The sequence below is a fragment of the Nannobrachium achirus genome (genome assembly GCF_963921795.1).
Source record: "Nannobrachium achirus genome assembly, chromosome: 7".
Classification (NCBI taxonomy): domain Eukaryota; kingdom Metazoa; phylum Chordata; class Actinopteri; order Myctophiformes; family Myctophidae; genus Nannobrachium; species Nannobrachium achirus.
This window is the reverse complement of record NC_137816.1, coordinates 65228657-65248111: the sequence shown is the minus strand read 5'-3', so window position 1 is coordinate 65248111 and position 19455 is coordinate 65228657. Positions and strand designations below refer to the sequence as shown.

At 40.8% G+C, this 19455-nt stretch overlaps 1 protein-coding gene across 1 annotated transcript in view; it reads right to left on the bottom strand.

Moving 5' to 3' along the window:
• Positions 1-5529: 5529 nt before the first annotated feature.
• The window catches only part of LOC308288922 (leucine zipper protein 2-like), a gene marked incomplete at both ends in the record, with an annotated part of 241708 nt that continues 227782 nt past the window's right edge, over positions 5530-19455 (bottom strand). Inside the window, 2 exons of the mRNA XM_080730396.1 lie at positions 5530-5553; positions 6257-6361. Coding sequence (XP_080586522.1) covers positions 5530-5553; positions 6257-6361 — 129 coding nt within the window. The remainder of the gene's footprint in view (positions 5554-6256; positions 6362-19455) is intronic.

The window sequence follows — 19455 nt, the reverse complement described above, 5'->3', positions numbered from 1 at the left end:
CGCAAACCATTTGATTATAGCGCCGAAACTCACGCCGCTAACAACGCAGAAGTCCGACATAAACAAACAAACAAATATTCATAAATCTGCTGCTACTCACGTTTAGAGTTGGATTGTACTCCAACAACATCATATATTTCCACAACAATGATGTTCTTGTGTAGAGGAAGGGTAAACATGATAAAATCCATTGTTTGTACAAAGTCCAAACCACATTTTCTGCCAAGAAACCTCTGTACAACTATAGTCACGGATACAAGCGTGATGTCAGAGTATGACAATCTTTCACGTGTTTTTGCCTCTAACTCCAGTTCAGGTTTTCAGTTTTACAACTGAATACTATTAAAATAGCCTCCAAGCTCCACACAATGATTGACACTTCATTTCACCCAATTGGAGCTTCTAGTCCTGTCTCAGTCGTCTCCCAGTCGCCCAATAGCAACCAATAGTATGTTCTCAGAGGAGGTCCATGACTCCGTTTCCTGGCTCATATATTCAGCCAATGGCAGCAGGTTGTTCTGATGACTGGCACTTCTTATAGCCAATGAAATTCTCCACAAAATGTGTCTACTTTATTTTGGCTGAAGTGAACTACAATACCCAAAAAACCCTGCGTAACAGCACTACTGGCCGTGCGTAAATACGCAGCAGCGGCGCCGAATGTCAGACCAAGAGTGTTAGGGCTGTCAGTAAAATAAATAAATAAAATAATAATAATAATAAATAAATTAAAATAATAAAAAAATAAAATAAAAAGAATCCAGTCTATTAGCCCTTTTTTGACCTTTTTATATGATAGATGCAAATGTCTCCAAATGAAAACGCATAAACATACACTTAGTAAAACGTGTAAAATATTCATATTCTGTAGTTTTATCATGTCCTTTGAAATTGGGCTAGGTAAGGCTTCAAAATGTGTCCACATTGTGTTTTTCAGCTCCTATATGATAATAACAGTGTTATGCAGGCATCTATTTACTGAAAATATTTAGGCGAGGATTAAAAACCTGCTATTCCAGTAAGTTAAAACTTGCATTACTCAATGTCAGTTGCACACAGAGTGATTATTTATTTCTGGGTAAAACTTCAAAATGTTTCCTTCAAAATGAGACCATGCCCAATGCATTACTCCAAATGGTTTTAAAACTACAATCAATTTACTTTGGGTACGCTGTGTATACAGGATTGTAGTTATTATTTAAATGTATTTAACAAACATCATCAAAAGTAGCAGATCCAAGGTCGAAAGCGTTTCGAGCTTGTAGATCTGATACCTTTGCTTTTTCTAAATTGGAATCCTTAAAAGTAGGCTGTTTTGGACGATTAAACAAGTGAAACCCTCACCTGTTGTTCTTGCTGCTGCTGCTGCTGCTGCTGTTGCTGTTGTATTTGTAGTAGCAGCCGTTGCTGTTGCTGTTGCTGTTGTTGATGTTGATGCTTTTTACTTTCTGCAGTTGATTCCTGATGTGTCAGGTTGTGGAAGCAGTGAGAACCATTCTGAAGAAAGAACACGGAGGAACAAGATCACTGTGGTGGAAAAAAAGTACATTTTGTAAGTAAAAGTATCAATACTGCAATATAAAAATACTCTGTTACAAGTACAAGTCTGGAATTCAAAATATAGCCTACTTGGGAAAAAAAATTAAAAAAAGTATTGTCATCGAAATGTACAAAAGTAAAAGTACTCATTATACAAAATGTCCCATTTCAGGTTTTCAAATGTACCATTTTTCTTTTTTGAAAATAGCAGATAGATCGGCTATTTTCAAATGGCCGAAACATACTTTATAGGGCTAAGTAACAAGTTGTCAAATAAATGTGGAGTAAAATTACAATATTTGGATCCGAGATGTAGTGGAGTAGAAGTAAAAGTATTGAAAATTGGAAATACTCAAGTAAAGTACAAAAAAAACACAACATTGTACTGAAGTTCATACATTACTTATCCACTTTCAAAAAAACTTTTGGTCATTTGATCGTCTAATCGGGCTATTGTGAACACCCTGTTTTTAATTTGCTTCATTCAATATTTAGATATTTGATATTCATTTTATCAGACACTCCCCATCCAGGGCCCATTCCTATTGAAACCCATTGTAACTTCAAACTCCATTATAACCATGATAGATTCATCAAAAACACCCGTCTTTTTTTCTGGTGACTCATACTGGCAAAAATGCAATACAATAACAAATTATTAAAACAGTAGCTCAAAAGGTATAGAGCGGCTGATGAGTTAGTTAGTGTCGAAGTGTCCTTGAGCAAGACGCTGAACTGCTAATTCCGATAAGCAGGTTGGTGCCTTGCATGGCTGTCTCCGCCAGGAGAGTATGTTTTCGCCCCTGTCCGTCCGTCTGTGTGTCCGTCCGTCTTTTTACTAGCTAGCAGGCCATACATGACCTACTTGCAAGAAGCAAGTTGGCATCTCGACAGAGTGCATTAATAGTTTCCTCGGCCATCGTTGTGTGAATGTGTGTGTGAATGGGTGAATGTAATGCACAATCTATGTCAGGGGTTTTCAAAGTGGGTGACGGGGCACCCTGGGGTGCCGCAACGGCAGTCCAGGGGTGCCACGAGATAATTTGATAACATTTGGAATTTATTTGGACAATTAAAAATATATTCAGTATCATTCTAAACTTGAAGTACAAAGTTACTTTCTAACCAAAATGGCTATTATCTTGTTTTCCTCGCAACATAATCACTAATATATCGTCGTTGTCAGGCAGAAACCTTGTATCTACAAGTTTCAAAGATGTGCGTTTTTTCGCGAAGTAAAGTCTTGCTTCATCAGACAAGGCCGTCGCACAAAAGTAGTGAAAACAGCAGATCTACAAGCACACAACGCCTCGCACCCGCGAGGCGTTGTGTGCTTGTAGATCGGCTGTTTTCACTAGTTTATCTTTCATTCTTTTCATGATAAAAACAAACGGTTTTGGACATACAAGGTTTCCAGCCGACAACGACGATATGCTATAAATATAAGGTGCTGGGAGTGAAAATTAGGAATATAAAAATGTAGGGTTAGGATTTAAAAAGGTATTTATAGGGGTGCCCCGAGCCAAAAAAGTTTGGGAAAACATGATCTATGTAACGTGACTTGAATAAAGGTGCTATAAATGCACCATTTACCATTTACAAGCATCATCAGTCATTCCCTTTATTACTCCTCATAATGCATCTATATGTGTTATTACTTTTTGTTCACAGTTAACACGTAATTGCAGATGTTATGACTCCCGGCAGGAACGCCTGGAAGCAACAAAGAAAGCAGTTTGATTACTTTTACCTCAACCAAATGAACATTAATGAGCATGAATTAGACAAGATAACAGCTCATTACACCAGTGAGGATAATACAGTACGTATACTGCTCTTATAACACAGTATTATAATACAGTAGGATAATACAGTACGTATACTGCTCTTATAATACAGTATTATAATACAGTAGGATAATACAGTACGTATACTGCTCTTATAATACAGTATTATAATACAGTAGGATAATACAGTACGTATACTGCTCTTATAATACAGTATTATAATACAGTAGGATAATACAGTATGTATACTGCTCTTATAATACAGAATAGGATAATACAGTGTGTATACTGATCTGAACCTCAGCTATTTTCAAAAGATTCTGAAAACTTGGGGTACTCTGCATAATGAGTACTTTCTACTTTTGGTACTTTTTGTACATTTTGATACCAATGCTTCTGTACATTTTGAATTCAGGACTTTTACTTGTAACAGAGTATTTCCACATTGCAGCTTTGCTACTTTTACCTAAGTAAAAAGAAACAAATATTCCACCACTTACTGTCACTTAGTCTAGTTCATATTTATCCCCATTTAGGGAGATCATGTCTGGGTACAAATCTCGGGCCCAGGGGGGCCATTACCCTGTCAGGGCATGGAGAAAGACGGCTTGACAGCTCTGGTCTAGCCAGCCAGACAGACTGTTGAGCCCCCATTATGATGATAATCTTTCAATAAAACTTTGACAATCCCTCATCCTTGTGGAAGTCTCTCCCCCCCCCCATTCTAATGTTGAAATGTCTGGTGTGATTCTATGGCGTTTAAGCTGGCTCTGTGTTTGTTCTAGTGATGGAGTCGGGCACTGCGGCGCTCAGACAGAGCACATGAGTAAATATATCTGAGACTCTGTTTCACATAATGTCTCTTCTTATCTACAGTATGTCACAGCGCTGCTTCAGCCTCTTGCTGCAGGATCCTGCTTCCTACAGGCCTGACTAAAGTTATATCATCAATAATTGGAAACCAGCCAACATCGTCTTCAGGCACAGTTTCATTAAGGGACAATCTGTGTGACAGGCTCTCCTGTGAGGGTAATTTCCTGTCTGGATGGAGTCCCCGTGGACTGTATTGTCTGTCTGTCTGTCTGTCTGTCTGTCTGTCTGTCTGTCTGTCTGTCTGTCTGTCTGTCTGTCTGTCTGTCTGTCTGTCTGTCTGTCTGTCTGTCTGTCTGTCTGTCTGTCTCCCATGGCTACCCGACTCAAATCTGTAGTTACTGATGAGCCAATGACAAGGAGCCGTATGGAACCCGTTTCCTGTCCAGTTTGTGACATGTCATTAAACCATGACACAAGCCATCCAGCGTTGCCTTCATAACCTTTAAACCTGCCGTCCCTATTTTGAGCAAGTCATCATGAGCGGAAATGTTCAAAATATGGCTTAACGACTTGAACCCTATAGCATCCCTATTCTAGGCAAGCATGATAGGCAAACATTTGGCAAAGAAATAGCATATCTTCAAGCTCACACTGCCTTCACACTGCCACATGTTGTCAGCTTGGCTTTTTTATTTTTACTTAGAATAATTTGCGTTATGTTCCCTCATCCATACTATTCTGGCATACTCAAATCCTGCCCCAGCTCGTCACCCGTTGTGACGAGGGTGTGTGAATGCGTTGGACGCTAACCACTCTAGTGAGAGTCCCTCAGGGGTCTATAGACGCGGCCACCACTTATTTCCCCTCTACACAAAATGTCGTCACCACAAATAGCTAATTTGCTTTAAGCTGAATGTTCCCCTCTACACAAAATGTCGTCACCACAAATAGCTAATTTGCTTTAAGCTGAATGTTCGGCAAGTGGTTAAACAGCCTTTTTAAAAGTGTGAGTGGTGGTTGCCAGACAGCTAGAGAAAAATACTTGGGACCACAGGGAGAAAAAAAAATGTAAAAGGTGAAGTGTTTCTTCACTGTGCCCCTGAGCAAGGAACTCAAGTGATAAATTATCTAAATGAAGCTTTAATCCTCAGTGAATCTGCCAGAGGGAGGCTGTCGTCTTTCCTTCTGACTAACATAATCAGATCCACTGTTGCTCAGACACTGCTCTTTGTGAGAATGTGAAAAGAGAAATAATAATGATGATCATGATGATGATGATGATGATGATGATGATGATGATGATGATGATGCTTCTCAGGGAACGCTCCCCTAAAAATGTCTTCCGTTATCAAACCAACAGTGATTCCTGATGGAAGCCTTAAAGGGGAAATCAATGAGCACGTGACCCTGACGCCTGCAGTCCCAGGGTCACACATAGACTATTACAGTTTAACTCATACCTCGCGATCCCTGTAGAGCCCGTAGATTTCCCGCTGTACCGCGCTGCCATGCCCGTAGAGCCCGTAAAGTTTAATTAGCTTTAATCATTATGAAAGGATTAAAAGTATTAGCGCAGATTTTCGCTGATTCTGGCTCTTTAGGCCCGCCCCCCTAACTGTATCCGGTCATTTCCGGTCTGGACCGGATCCAGCTTTCCGTATCCAGTCTGAGCCTGGGCCATAGTCCCGCCTCCATTGGTTTACTGTGTAACAGAAGTGGAAGCTACTGGGCGATGGAACGTTCGTTTTTCAATCGGATTTTTGCGTTTGGAAACTTTGATCCAGTCTCTACACGCCTGGATTATGATCCCCGCACATATCGTGCGTTTTGTGCGCGAACGTGTCCATGTGTTACCATAGCGCACAGTTGGCTTTTTTCAATGCTTTTTCATGTAAACACTGGCTGATAAGCAGAGATACAGCGTGGCAACGGATATGTCTTTTTCAATGGGGTTTTTTGTATTGGAAAGCTTGTCACCGAGTCTACACGTCTACTAGATGAGTTGCGCACAGATTGTGCACGATGCGTGCGCGTGCCCACGCTAAAAGGTAAGGACAATTTGGCAGCTGCTTACTACAGCTATGTTTAAAATGGCAGAGAAAAAGTTAATTACTTACTGAATCCATCTGGCACTTCTGGCTTCCTTGCTCCTCTCTCCTCATTACCCCCGGGTTCACGGGCAATTTACTGGATGTGACAATTCTCTGAACTTTAGAGATATCCTGTGGAGAAAAGAGAGAAACAAGTTGTTTTGATGATTAGTATAACAATTCTCTGAACTTTAGAGATATCCTGTGGAGAAAAGAGAGAAACAAGTTGTTTTGATGATACAGCAGAGAAAGCTGTCACTCACAGGTTCACTATTAGTTAGCCACTTGAACCCTAGCATCCCTGTTCTGGCATCGAGAATCTCATTGAGCTTAGAACCGCTATTTTCAGCAAAGAAAGTTGATGTGCAGAGGGAAAAAAGGGCAGAGGGACCAAATGCAGAGCACATTCGGTCAAATAAGTATGAGTTTACTAATTATAGAGGGTTTCAATATTTTTACAGAAAAATAGTATCAATGATGAATACATTCATAATTTCCAACGTAAACGACTGGAGAAGTGAATAGAGTACGGGTGCGTAGGTAGTAGCATATGTGTAGAATACTATAGAATGAAAAAATAGAGACAAATATTACATAAACAACAGGCTTCTTAACTAAGAGAGTTGTACTCTAGGTGCACGCTCATTACAGCCAGGCAGAGCGGGGGTGGACCAAATGATACATAATTAAAGAAAGGTTATAGTGTCATGGACGGTGAGTGTGAGTTTACTCTATAATTAATGGCAGCAAAGTTAAGCTGCATCACCAATTAACAGTTGGAACAAAATAAACTTTCACATTTGAGTTATACTTTTACAGTTACAGTACCCCTCAAAGTAAATAGCTCATTGCATGTTGATTGCCAGGAGCTGTCATTGCTTGGGGGATTCTGTCCCTATCGGTACAACATGTCACGTGACCGCGAGGCAACAACCGGGAGGCGAACCCGGGCCGCTACTAAATTATAACAGGGCGCGTACATTACCAGTCTGCTAAAGAGCAGCAACACAGCACCCTAGGAGCCTACAGTCGCCCCCGCCACCTGGAAGTGCGTCCACGCTCGCCAGTCAGGAGATAGGCTCGACTGACTGGGGGGACCTCCACGACCAGGCAGGTGATGTGCTGTTTAAAGCCCAGCCAATAGGAATACAGAGGGGGCTGGGCTTAATCAATTACAGCTCATCCCTATTGGCCGGAAAAAGTCCAAAGTAGTGTGAGCATTTAAATGTTTAAATCACGTTGCTAGGCAAAAGTATGCCAGAGTAATGTGGCGCCAAACTTTCTGTTTATTTTATTTTTTTCGGAGTCCCCCATTCAAAGTCAATGGGGTTTTTGGCCGTCGTTTATATAGCACCCCATTCCCGGCCGAGCCGCACGTTTTGATGTATATATTGCGGGGTGACGTAAATCGTGCGGCAGTTATTACGTGCCGAAATTTGCAAGGAAATTACTAACTTACTTACTTACTTACGGCGGATTACAATAAGTGTTTTGCCATTGCATGGCAGGCACACTTAACTAAGTATGGCCGATTACAATAAGTGTTTTGCCATTGCATGGCAGGCACGCTTAACTAGTGACTGGAAGCATAAAATATTTATGACAATATTTTTAAGGTAATAAAAGCAAGTGTAAAGTTGCAAAAACACATTCACTTGAATGGGGCATAATACATTTTGGTACCAGCAGGGGGTAAAACAGCGAAACTAGCAGCCATTCATATGAACTTTCTCTTGAAGTCTCTTCCTATATCGCCTCAACTGGCAAGCCGGATACTATACCCTTGGCTTGGACCACACCAGTCTTCAGTTTCTTTTTCACTGTTTGCCACAGTATTATGAATTACCATGCCATGTGCTTTAATGCATTGGTTCTCAAAGTGGAGTCTGGGGACCCCCAGGGGTCCTTGGGTGGGTTCCACTGGAGCAGAAAAGTAAAAGTGCCAAAAATTGGAAATACTCCAGTAATGTAAAAATACCTCAAAATCGTACTTGATGTACTCAGTTACTTTACACCACTGTGTAACACCTAAAGAGCTCCCCATGCGCTCATTATAACCATTCATCAAGCAGAAAACCAGCTGGGGGAAGCTGAAAACGACCACAGGACTAACAGAGGTCTTTCCCATCATCCATATATTCATGTTTCATGTTCAGTGGTTTTCAACCAGTGGTCCTTGAGGGGGTTCCAGGTGGTCCCCAGCTAAATGATGGAGAGTTGGAAACCAAATGGACCCATTATACATCTTTAAATCTTGAGAGTGTAACATGAAACCAAATGGACCCTTACGGGTTCATTTGGTTTCATTTTACGCTCTCAAGAGGTACATTATTGCCAAATATTGCGTACTCAATTTACAAGAAGTCTACACAATTTGAGAATGCAGAAACACGTGTGCCTGTTATCTTTCCTGTGGCAAAACAATTTTGGGTCTAAGGGGACGAGGTTAAATCTCATCAAATGGTGGTCTGTGGCTCAAATGCAGAATAAATAATGGTATGATAATATCAAGGGCAAGGCCCATTATGTCACACATGCGATACTCTTAAGATCCCACCACCCTTCATTCGGAAGATATATTGTTTTCTAAGATGTCATACATATAGTGTTTATGCACCACACATCTGGAACAAACTCCCAGAATACAGCACTGCTGCCACACTTTATTTCTTTTAAAAACTCAACAGAAAGTGACCAACAGAAAAGGTCTTTAGTTATTTTCTTTTCTCCTCTGCACGGTCACTGTATCCAGGGGTTGACACTAAGGTCTCAGAGGCACTTGCCCATAGGGCAAGTACAGGTCATGTTCTACTTGCCCAAAGGTCATGCCCACTTGCCCGAAAAGTAAATCGTCCATTATAAAAGGATAGGTAAGATTTTAATTACAGCTCAATTTAACACTAATTTCTTTACTTTCGGGGGCTGTGCGATAAAAAATGTCATACCGCAATACATCCAAATCCCTACATACCGGTAGCTTTGAATATGTCTTTGTAGCAACAGTAAAAACAGCACATTATAGGTAAACAGTTTATATTCCACATACAGAAGACGGCGCACACTGGCCACGTTCAGGTGCTTAGACAGATATCTCGTATTGTGTTTAGAAATGAGCACTTGCCCGGTCGGGCAACCTGAAAGCAAACTTCACCTGCCCGACAGTTTTATTTACCTGCTGGGGGCAGGTGGGCAAGCCTTAGTGTCAATGCCCGACTGTATCTATTAATTTATACTTCCTTATGTTTTATGCATCCTAATGTCATTTCATAATTGAATTAGCATGTTTTATTTGCTTCCTGATGTTCGGTGTAATGCACATTGAATTACTGTAATTGCCTTGTAGTTGAAATGTGCGGTACAAATAAAATTGCCTTGCGTTGCCTTACATTAAAGCAGGCTACAGTTACAGTGTGTGGACTGTGTGTGTATGAGACGACGGCTGCAGTGAGATGGATTTTCATCTGATAACTGGTAAACTGCAACCGTACCGACCAACAAAGGTCATTCACTGCAGCCCACACTGATCTATCAAACCCCTCAGAGCACCAAACATAGTCAGGCCATGTATTGATTTCATGCACTCCCTCCATCTGTCTGCCAGTCACACTGTAAATGATATTTCTTCCCACATACGAGTCATGTTGGTGCTGCATGCTCAGAATCCTCACAACACAAAGTTGTGTCCAAGGACACTGTGGCACGGGTCACTTTAGTGCACTGGTTCCAAAACTTTTTAAGCTCAAGAACCGAAAAAGAAACTAGAGTCTGTTTTCCCCCGGGACCTGAATGAGTGAAAATAGCAGATCTACAAGCTCACAACACGGTTATGCATCTGCTATTTTCAATACTTCTTTAAAAAAATATATATATATATATATTTGAGGGTATTCCGAGAGAGAGTTCCGACTTTCCGAACTCGTGCAGCTTTCCAAACTCTAATTCGGGGTAATGGTTTTCATGTTCCAAGTGACGTCATTTTGTAGTCGAACCGGACCTTTCCGACGAAAAGTTCGGTTTCGGAGAGAGTATGGACAGGACTGCTTCAAACTTTTTACATAATTTGATGTTTTAGAGGACAATGTCTGTGCCAGACCTTTTTAGTGCACAGGCTTTGATTTTAAATTTGAGAACATAAGAAGTAGCCAATGCATTTCAATGTGTTCTGTGTGGGGGTCCCTGGCACAGAGGCTCTCTTCGTGAGAAGAGTAGTGAGGGGCAGGATGAGTTTCTATGTTTGTATGAATGGTTTATATTTGAGTACCTGGCTGATAAGGGCACGGGATCTTATGATATGTTTCATGAACCATTAGATGGGAATTAGAGCATCATGACATTGAGTCATCGTGTGAAACACATTATGGTGTAAAAGCTAATGGATGAGATGGAGAATTCTTTCTTTGTTGCGATGGACCAAAACCACTCAAAACTCAGAAGTAAGTACTGGAGCTACAAATGGAAGGAGGTGGCATGCAATGAACGAACTGCATTCAAAACTCATGTTTTGTTGATGTGTCACTGAAAATGTAGTAATGCAACATTTGTCAAACTACCCTAAATTTAAACAAGCAGCTGAACTAACTACTATTCTGAAAGTAGTGAATCTAGCCACACACGCTATTTGGACATGTACACTGGCATATGAGAGATCATTCACTTGTAAGAATGATATACTGGGACAAATTATCCAGTGCTTTTATTGCTTTAATTAACATTGTCTAAAAGTAAAAAAATATGTTAATTATAAAGCAAGGAGATTCTGAGAAGCCATTTGTGGCTGTTTTGTGTCCTATAATATCAGCCATTATTCTTGCATTTGCATTTACATTTTATTTATTCTATTCGTATGTTTGCAGAAACAAAAATGGCAAGAAAACACTCCATTGAAAATGAAAATGTACTCCAGTAAATGTCCACCGCTGACCTTGTACCATCATCCAAATGTAATAAGTAACTAAAGCTCAAAAGAGGACCTCTAGCAGAGAGGAATGTGAAAACAAGCTTATGATTTACTGTAAAGTGAAATGTGAATGATGTGTTGTTAATTATAGCTCATCTGCGTTGCACCTGAAGGCCTATAGCTTCTAATTTAATCACCACATGTCATTGTGATTTATGGAGAAACGGTCTTCAGAAAACACTGTAATGCGTAGCCCTAACCTAGCATTTCTATTCTGGGCTTGTCATATAATAGGAGAACACTCAGCGAAAGTAGGCACACTTTCAAAGGGGAAATCTCGCTCTTTCGAATGACCGTCATTTCGACAAAGGAGCGTCGGGAGGGTTTGCGACTCACCCCACAGAGGTTAGGTTTAGAGTAAGGGTTAGAGTTTGTTGTCGAACAGATGACACGTAGTAACAGCGAAACGCTCCTACTTTCAAAGACTCTAGAAGCTCACATGGTTGTGAGCTTGTACAGTAGATTGAGCTTTGAGCTCCACTACGTTTTGTTTGTTTGTCCTCACACACGCACGCACGCACGCACGCACGCACGCAGTATGGCATCAGGTTCGAGAGGCTGCTATGTGTGCAGTTTGGGTGATTGGTGACTCCTCCTGTGAGGTTAATGTTCCAATAAAGTGCAATCAGTTCTAAAAGGAGTTGCTAAACTGCTTGCATTGTACAAAACTTTTTCAGAAGGGGGGGTGAAATAGTAATGTAAAACATAACGGGTACTTTTGATATCAAGTAATAAACTAATCAAATTGAATACTTTTTAAAGGAGTAATTAGTAAAGGGCGTCCGTACACGCATTTTGAAAAGTGTGCAGGAGCTGTGTGGTGAAGTATTTCGGAGAAGCTTAATGTCTGTATCAGCCGAGAATGCAGGAGTCTATCCCTGTTACAATGCACTATAGGCTAGACCCCTGGGAGATGGACTGCTGAGGTGGAGCACCACACCTACCATCAGCTCCCAGTACTTGCCGCACGACTTGCCGCACCCAAGCCGTGCTACTCATGCACTGAGTTGGCAGTGCCCGGGATCGAACCCATGACCATGCATGCAAAGGCAAGAGCTCTAACAACTGAGCCACCCGGACAACATCAATGGTGCATGGCATAATTACAGGTGGTCCATGTGAACCACTAGTTTACTTGTACTATAGAATCATATTCACTGTTAAAGGAGTAGTTCACCCCCAAAATGACTTTTTTTCTATTGATTACTCATGCCATGGAGACTAGAGTTCAATAATATTTTTTGTTTTTTGTCACATTCCTAAGACAAAAATGTGATAACAATACATTTTCCCCCATTGATTCCGGATGTCACCATCCGGAATCAATGGGGAAAAATTTACTCGAATCAAATTTTTGTCTTAGGAATGTGACAAAAACCAAAAAATATTATTGAACTCTAGTCTCCATGGCATGAGTAATCAATAGAAAAAAAGTCATTTTGGGGGTGAACTACTCCTTTAACTCGATGCGTGCCAAGGCCACAAGAGGGCGCCAAAGTGCCAGAGATAGTCCCATAGACCACCGCTGTAACATAACGCAGCAGTGGCTTTTCATTTCACGTTGACCAGTGGAATGAAAATGACCCGGATGAAGAGCGCTACAAGATGGCTATTAGGCTATCACTCATTTTAGAAGCCCATAGGAACACAGTTCAGAGAAAATGAGCTCTAAAGATGTGAGAATGTATTGGATTAGGCGGCGCGATGCGGCGGCGTTACCCGATTACGGGCCGGTGGAAAGAGATCGCGGTCGGCGGCCTGGATGAAAATTTAGACGGAGGCTTCGCTGAGGCCTCCGATTAATTAATTCATTTTATTTAAAAAAAATAAATTGTTCGGTTTTAGCACCCCGGATACGTCGCGCCGCCGACAGCATAGATTGAGTTTTTTTGGGGAGGCTCTAAACTTTATTCGAAACCATTTTCAATGGAATAAATCGTCGGAACACATAGAATGGCTCGTTGGAAAGCGTAGGACGAGCCAGGACCACCGACGTCTCTACAAGCAGCTCAGGGTAAGTAAAATAGCAAAAAAAAATATTGGATTCGATTGGAAAAAAAAAACAGAAATTGTTCGGTTTTGGCACTAATAGGGTAAAGCAAGTTCTGTAAAGGTACCTCAAGGTTTTTCCTTAACTGGGTCCAAAGTGTCCTCTTGAGATGCAAGGAAAGATGATTGAATATGAGCAGAGGCCATCTTAACCGTCAATGTCATCCTGCATTTTTATTCTGTCAGCCCGAAAAACATTATTTTTATGCAGGTTCAATGGAATTGGTTTTACTCAGTGGAAGTAAAGTAGCCCCTTTCTGGACGAATATACCATGAATTATTAATTAACGTTTGACGGCCTCCATCAGAAGCAGCAGAATTGTAGCAGTACATCTGCAGAGGCAGGGATGTGTTTGAAAATGCCTTCCCCATGTCTCCCCCGAGGTCTGCATTCTGGCTCTGCGACAGCCAAAGTTTAGAGTAAAACACATGACTATCATTAGGTTTGTTCTGATTTAACTATTGAAAAATAGCAGATCTACAAGCTCACAGCGCGCCACTGAGTGCCACGATGTGAGCTTGTAGCTTGTACTGCATGAAGTCATCACTGGTGTTGCATCAGCTTGAATAAAACCTCAGGCAACTTTTAATTGCGCCGTTGACTTTTCTCAACTCTTCCAAGCCTAAGCAGAAAAACACTGTTTACACCCGTAATGTATTTAGACAGGGAAAACAGTCGTAAAAAAGGGAACTTGTAAATGCTGAGGGTCAGGGGGTTAAAGTATAATCCGATTTTGAGTAGGAATAGAATTTAAAGAAATACATTTTCCCTGATTTTCTAGCTCCCCACAACATCAAATATTGGTTCACCTGCTGAGAGCGGGGCAATGACAGGTCTGATTTCTGCTCAACCCGAGACCCTGTGAATCTGAAACATAATTTTGTGATTGCTTGGATGAGAACTGTATGCTATAAGAGCCGTGTTCTTCTTCAAAGTATTGTGATTTTATTACTTCATAGTATAGTGATTACTTGGATGACAGCATATAGTGAAGTATATATTTTTATCAATTGCAACGAATATTGCCATGTTCTGTAAAATGAGTGCCAAGGACTTCCAATGGAATCAAGACTGTAAAAGGACTTATTGGGATGTTCCTATTGGTCAGAATGCTTTTTGCCGTACCAAGGCCGTGCTGCATGTTTTTTAAATGTGTCCACTGTACTTGTATGTAAATTCATTGTGTCAATAAAATAATCAATCAATCAAAGCAGCAGGCTTTATTGTATGTGTTCTTCATAGTAATGAGCTGACTGGGCTCTGCTAACCATGGGTGGAAAGTAACTAAGTACATTTACTAGGAAGTACTGTACTTTTTGAGGTTTTGTGTCGTGATGTGATGCATTGTGAGCTTGTAGATCTGCTATTTTCAAAATATTGTAATATTTTTGAAAACTTGAAATGGGACTTTCTGAATGGGTACTTCTACTTTTGGTACTTTAAAGGTAGGGTGATTTCATTTCATTCAAATAATAACACAACAGTTCAACATGTTCTGATAGTACTAGTAGTTACTATAGCCGGCCCTCAGCTTCATCTCCTGTGAGGAGAAAAAAGCAGTTTCAGTTGCTCCACCAAAACTGTTGGTTGACAGGTCTTACTCCAATCAGGATAGAGTGGGAACTTCCTCCAATCATGGTGGAGTGGGGGCGGGCCTTACACGCACCAAGGCCCACCCCCACTTGATCATGATTGGATGAGCATGATTTGTACTTTTACAAATCAATTAATTTTGAATTCCGGACTTTTACTCGTAATAGAGTATTTCTACATCGCAGTTCTGTGTGCAAGCAGTCACTCGCACAGACACACAAACACTGCGTGCGCTTGTGGCCGTGCGTACGCGCGATCGCTCCCACACAGACACACACGTGATGTTTGTTGCCATTGTGTGTGCTAATGGCTAGCAATGTTGTGCGCACATGAAGCCACGAGTAGGCGGATAGGCTGATCTCTAGTGATTGGTTTAGAGGAAGACAAAGTCCCTCCCCCTGTAAATCGTTCAGACAGGGAACAATATCAGACTAAAGCTTCAGCTGAGTCTGAAATCAGCAGCACTACAAGTCACAGCTTCCCAAACCTTTCAAGAGCCCCAAATATCCAGAGCCTCTGGTTCTGCCCCCCCCTATTGTGAAATAGCCACAAACACACACAAAAAAAAAGAAAAGCTAGAATAGCAAAATGACATGCTCGCAGCACGACTTCTGTATGGTCTATAATAGATCACAGCAGATTATGAAAAAAAAAAGACATTTCTTGATAGAAATAAAGATGCATTTTAATGCTGAAACAGTGGAATAAAATGAATGTCAGCCCTTTCCCCCCCGGCTGGAACAATCTGTCTTATAACAGGCAGATTGGGACCAATTTGCTTTTTTCCCAGTTGCAAATAATCGCTGTCAGGCAGAAGGCACGTATCTGCATATTTCATCTTTTTTATACGGTATATATTTATATATATATATAACAACATAATATACAACAAATCTAACCTTAATAATAAAAATGTTGTCAGTACATCTGTCAAGAAATCAGGCAGACGCCGGCTGAATATCATTTTATGTTTCATAATTCAAGCTGCCGTTCTTAAGTTGTAGCTGTCAGGTAGAAACATTAGAATCTCCATATTTCAACAGTTGTATCCCAAGTTTCAATCTTCAATTATGTTTTCATTGTTTTCATAAATAAATGTTCTATTCTCACAAGCTAACAATGCGCTGCATTGTGAGCTTTTAGGTTGGCTATTTTCTGGCCAGAACTGCAGTTTTTGTACATTTTCTTACATTTTCTTTTATCTTTTATTTCAAGATTATCTTTACTTATAGAGGTTAGCAATAGAATAATCACCATTCAAATAATTGATAGTCGCAGCACTAGAAACAACATCTACTGTACTTCTTTCTATCAGGCAGGATCCTAAAACCTCCCACTAATGAATCTTTCAACACGGCAGGGTGTGTGTGCGTGCGTTCATGCATGTGTACAGTATGTGTGTACGTACAGGCAGAGCCATGGCATCTAGCATCGAGCTTAAATCCTATTATGTTAACTCTATCTATGAGCATCAAGTGTAAAGCTAGCTCACAGTGAACAAACACTCTGGCACTTTGAATCCACTTTGGGGTTCAAACACATGAATCCTCTTTTAGTGTCAGTGTGTTCATGAAACTCAGAGGTTTTCTTCATCCCGCAGAGAGTGGATAAAAAGCTCTCTCCATCACTTCACTTCTCACACACATGTTGCATTACAAAAGGTTTGTGTGGCACTAATGTTGTGTGCACTGCTACACAAACATAATGATGGCACACCTTGATCTCCAGTATACAAGAATACACTTATGCACGCCAGTATTGCAGCTGCCATTATGCTGTTTGACTTGGTAACGTTTGGAGCCACCAGGCTCTTCCTCAGGCCGATCCTCACATCCAGAACACAGCCTAATAGGTAGGGTCGGGATCCGGAAGCGGAGGAACCGGATCCAACATTGAGGAACCAGGAATTGGTTCCATCACATTTGGAACCAGTCAGAGCTGGTATGTGGACTTAAAGGAGAATTCCGTACTAGGCGTTTTATTATGTTAAACTGATGTTCTGATACCCCAGAACGATCAGTAAAAAAAAAACAGGCGGTCCCCATGAACACGAAGAAGTCAAACAAAACGGTTCCTTTCTAAATATCTATTGTTGATATTTTTGGAGATGTAGAACAAAAACAGATTTCATTATGTTATAATAATGACCTCATGATAACTCGTGCAGTCCCCGTGCATTTGAATATTTCAAGACAATACAGTTTCTGTCTAAACCTCTATCATTTGTAGATCAGGAAATATACAACAGAACCAGGTTTCATTGTGTTAACTTCTGCCAGTGCAGTACATAACAAGCAGGGTCTCCTGTGCTGCTTATGAACATAACGAGGTACGGTGCTTACTGCCCGCCAACAAAGAGCCAAGAGCTTGACAGTAGCCTCTCTGTGAGCAGTTTGGGACCCAGAGTCTTGATACTTTTATGCACAGTAAGTGCTATTCAGGACTGGATTTTTCCTGTCTTTAAATTGGATCATCTTTGGCAGCGATATAAACGGCACGCTGCGCCAACTCACACCGACGGTGTGGACAGATGGAGCTCCACAGTCATCTTCACAATGAGAGCTCCTCTTTGGATTCATCAGCTGTCAGAGAGTTCTGGGGCTACGGGGAGAATAGCAGCGTTACCAACTGCACAGGAATGGACTGGCGCTATTTGTATGCTAATGAAGTGTGGAGTAATAACTTGATTAGCATAAAAATGTCTCCCAGCTCGTACCGACCGGGAGTTTCCTTTTCTTGTCTTTTGGTTTGTGAGGTGGTTTCTTGTCTCCTCCACATCATTGTTGCTGTTTTATTGGGCTTTGCAGTAATAACAAGAGGAGCAAGGAACTCCCATATAAAAGAGAGATGGTGAACACTTGACAGGACTTGAGCTCTCTGGATGTACGGTGTTCATTACATTAACACTGCTGCTTTGTATGGTGGTGCTACACTGGGGACGGTGGTGGATAAAGGAAATGTGGTGGAAACAGAGCTGCACTTTCTAACCACCTGCCCCCCTATACCAATACATCAGAGACACATACTGTACAGTAATTCCCACAGATAACACACACAACAAGTGAGTTTGAAAACATGACCAACGACAAAATAAATCCCATACTCCCAACAATGTGCAAACACAGCAGCAAGATTTGTGAACTCGTTGTGATAAAAGAAGGTTAGAGAATGGAATACAACCACCCTAAGGACTACAAACCATTGAGTGTCCTGCACTATCTGTTCCGAGTAGACATCTATACCTACTGCACATAACAGAGCTGCTACCTTTATACACATTTTAACCCTGCAAGGCCCGAATTAATTTCTACTGGCCCAAAAAAATTAAAAGAAATCAGATGGTGTTGTAGGAGTCCTAATCACAGGAAAATGTAATTTAAAAAAATTAAAAATGTTTTTGTAAGGTTTTATAGCCATAAATCATAAATCATAAATCATGTTCTAATTTGCATTTTGGGGATATTTTTCACAATAATAAAATATGTACATGTTCTAGACATTCTAAGGATCACGAAAAAAATATTACAGGCATTTTACTTATGTTTTAGTGAGGAATAACTTCAGTTAAAAAGTGAGATGTTGTTCGTCCAGAAGCTGGAATTTCAACTTCTCTGGGAAGTGTGAATGTCATTCTCTGTGGGGGGTGTTTATATGCAAATATCGTGGCCAATAGGATTTAATGGTGATGTTAATGTGAAAAAAGAACAGGAAAACTAATTATAACATTTTTTAAAAAATGAAAACGTTGCCAAAAAGCAACGCTGGGCCTTGCAGGGTTAAGTCTGAGGCTATACGGTACTATTCATTTTTTAGAAACAAATGCTGCCATTTGTTCCAAAGCGACTGCAAAGCATTGCTGCTATTTGTTTCAAAAGTAACGATGCAATGTGACATGTGCTCTGTTCAGACAATGCTGTTCCCCTAACAGTTTTTATTATATTTTGACACTTGCTTTGGCAATGTTAACGTGTTTTCTCACAACGATGAAGCCCCCTTTTGAGTACCCTTTTGTGCTGAATATAACACTCAATGGTTTGTAGTCCTTAGGGTGGTTGTATTCCATTCTCTAGCCTTCTTTTATCCCAACAGTTCACAAATGTTGCTGCTGTGTTCGCACATTGTATTTCTCCCAGTAGGTATGGGAGTTTTTTGTCTTGTCTGGTCATGTTTTAAATAAGCTATGTGGAAAAAAGAAAAAAGCTATTTTGCAAGTTAATAAATATCAAATGAACACCCTGTGGTGTGGGTGATGGCTGATTTAGGCAGTCACATCTGGCCTGAATCCAAACTAATTGGGCTCAGAGCTATAGGTGAGACTGCAACCCTGTTGAGCATCAATCTAATCGATGCACACATGGAGATCAGTCGTCCCCGCACTCACTTGGGGGTTCCTCTTAGTACAAGTACAGCTTGTACTAAGCACCTTCTTGCAACTCTCTACAATAAATGCATTTGAAACGTCCACTTGGCTGTGGCCCCGTGCTGGAGGAACATCAGCCTTGCTTCACACTCATTTTATGATTTTTGAAGCTGCAGTATAATAAATGCAAATCACCAGAAGTAAAAAGTGTTGCCTGTGTGTTCAGCTTGACGATGTGTAATGCTTTTATCCACTATTAGCATATA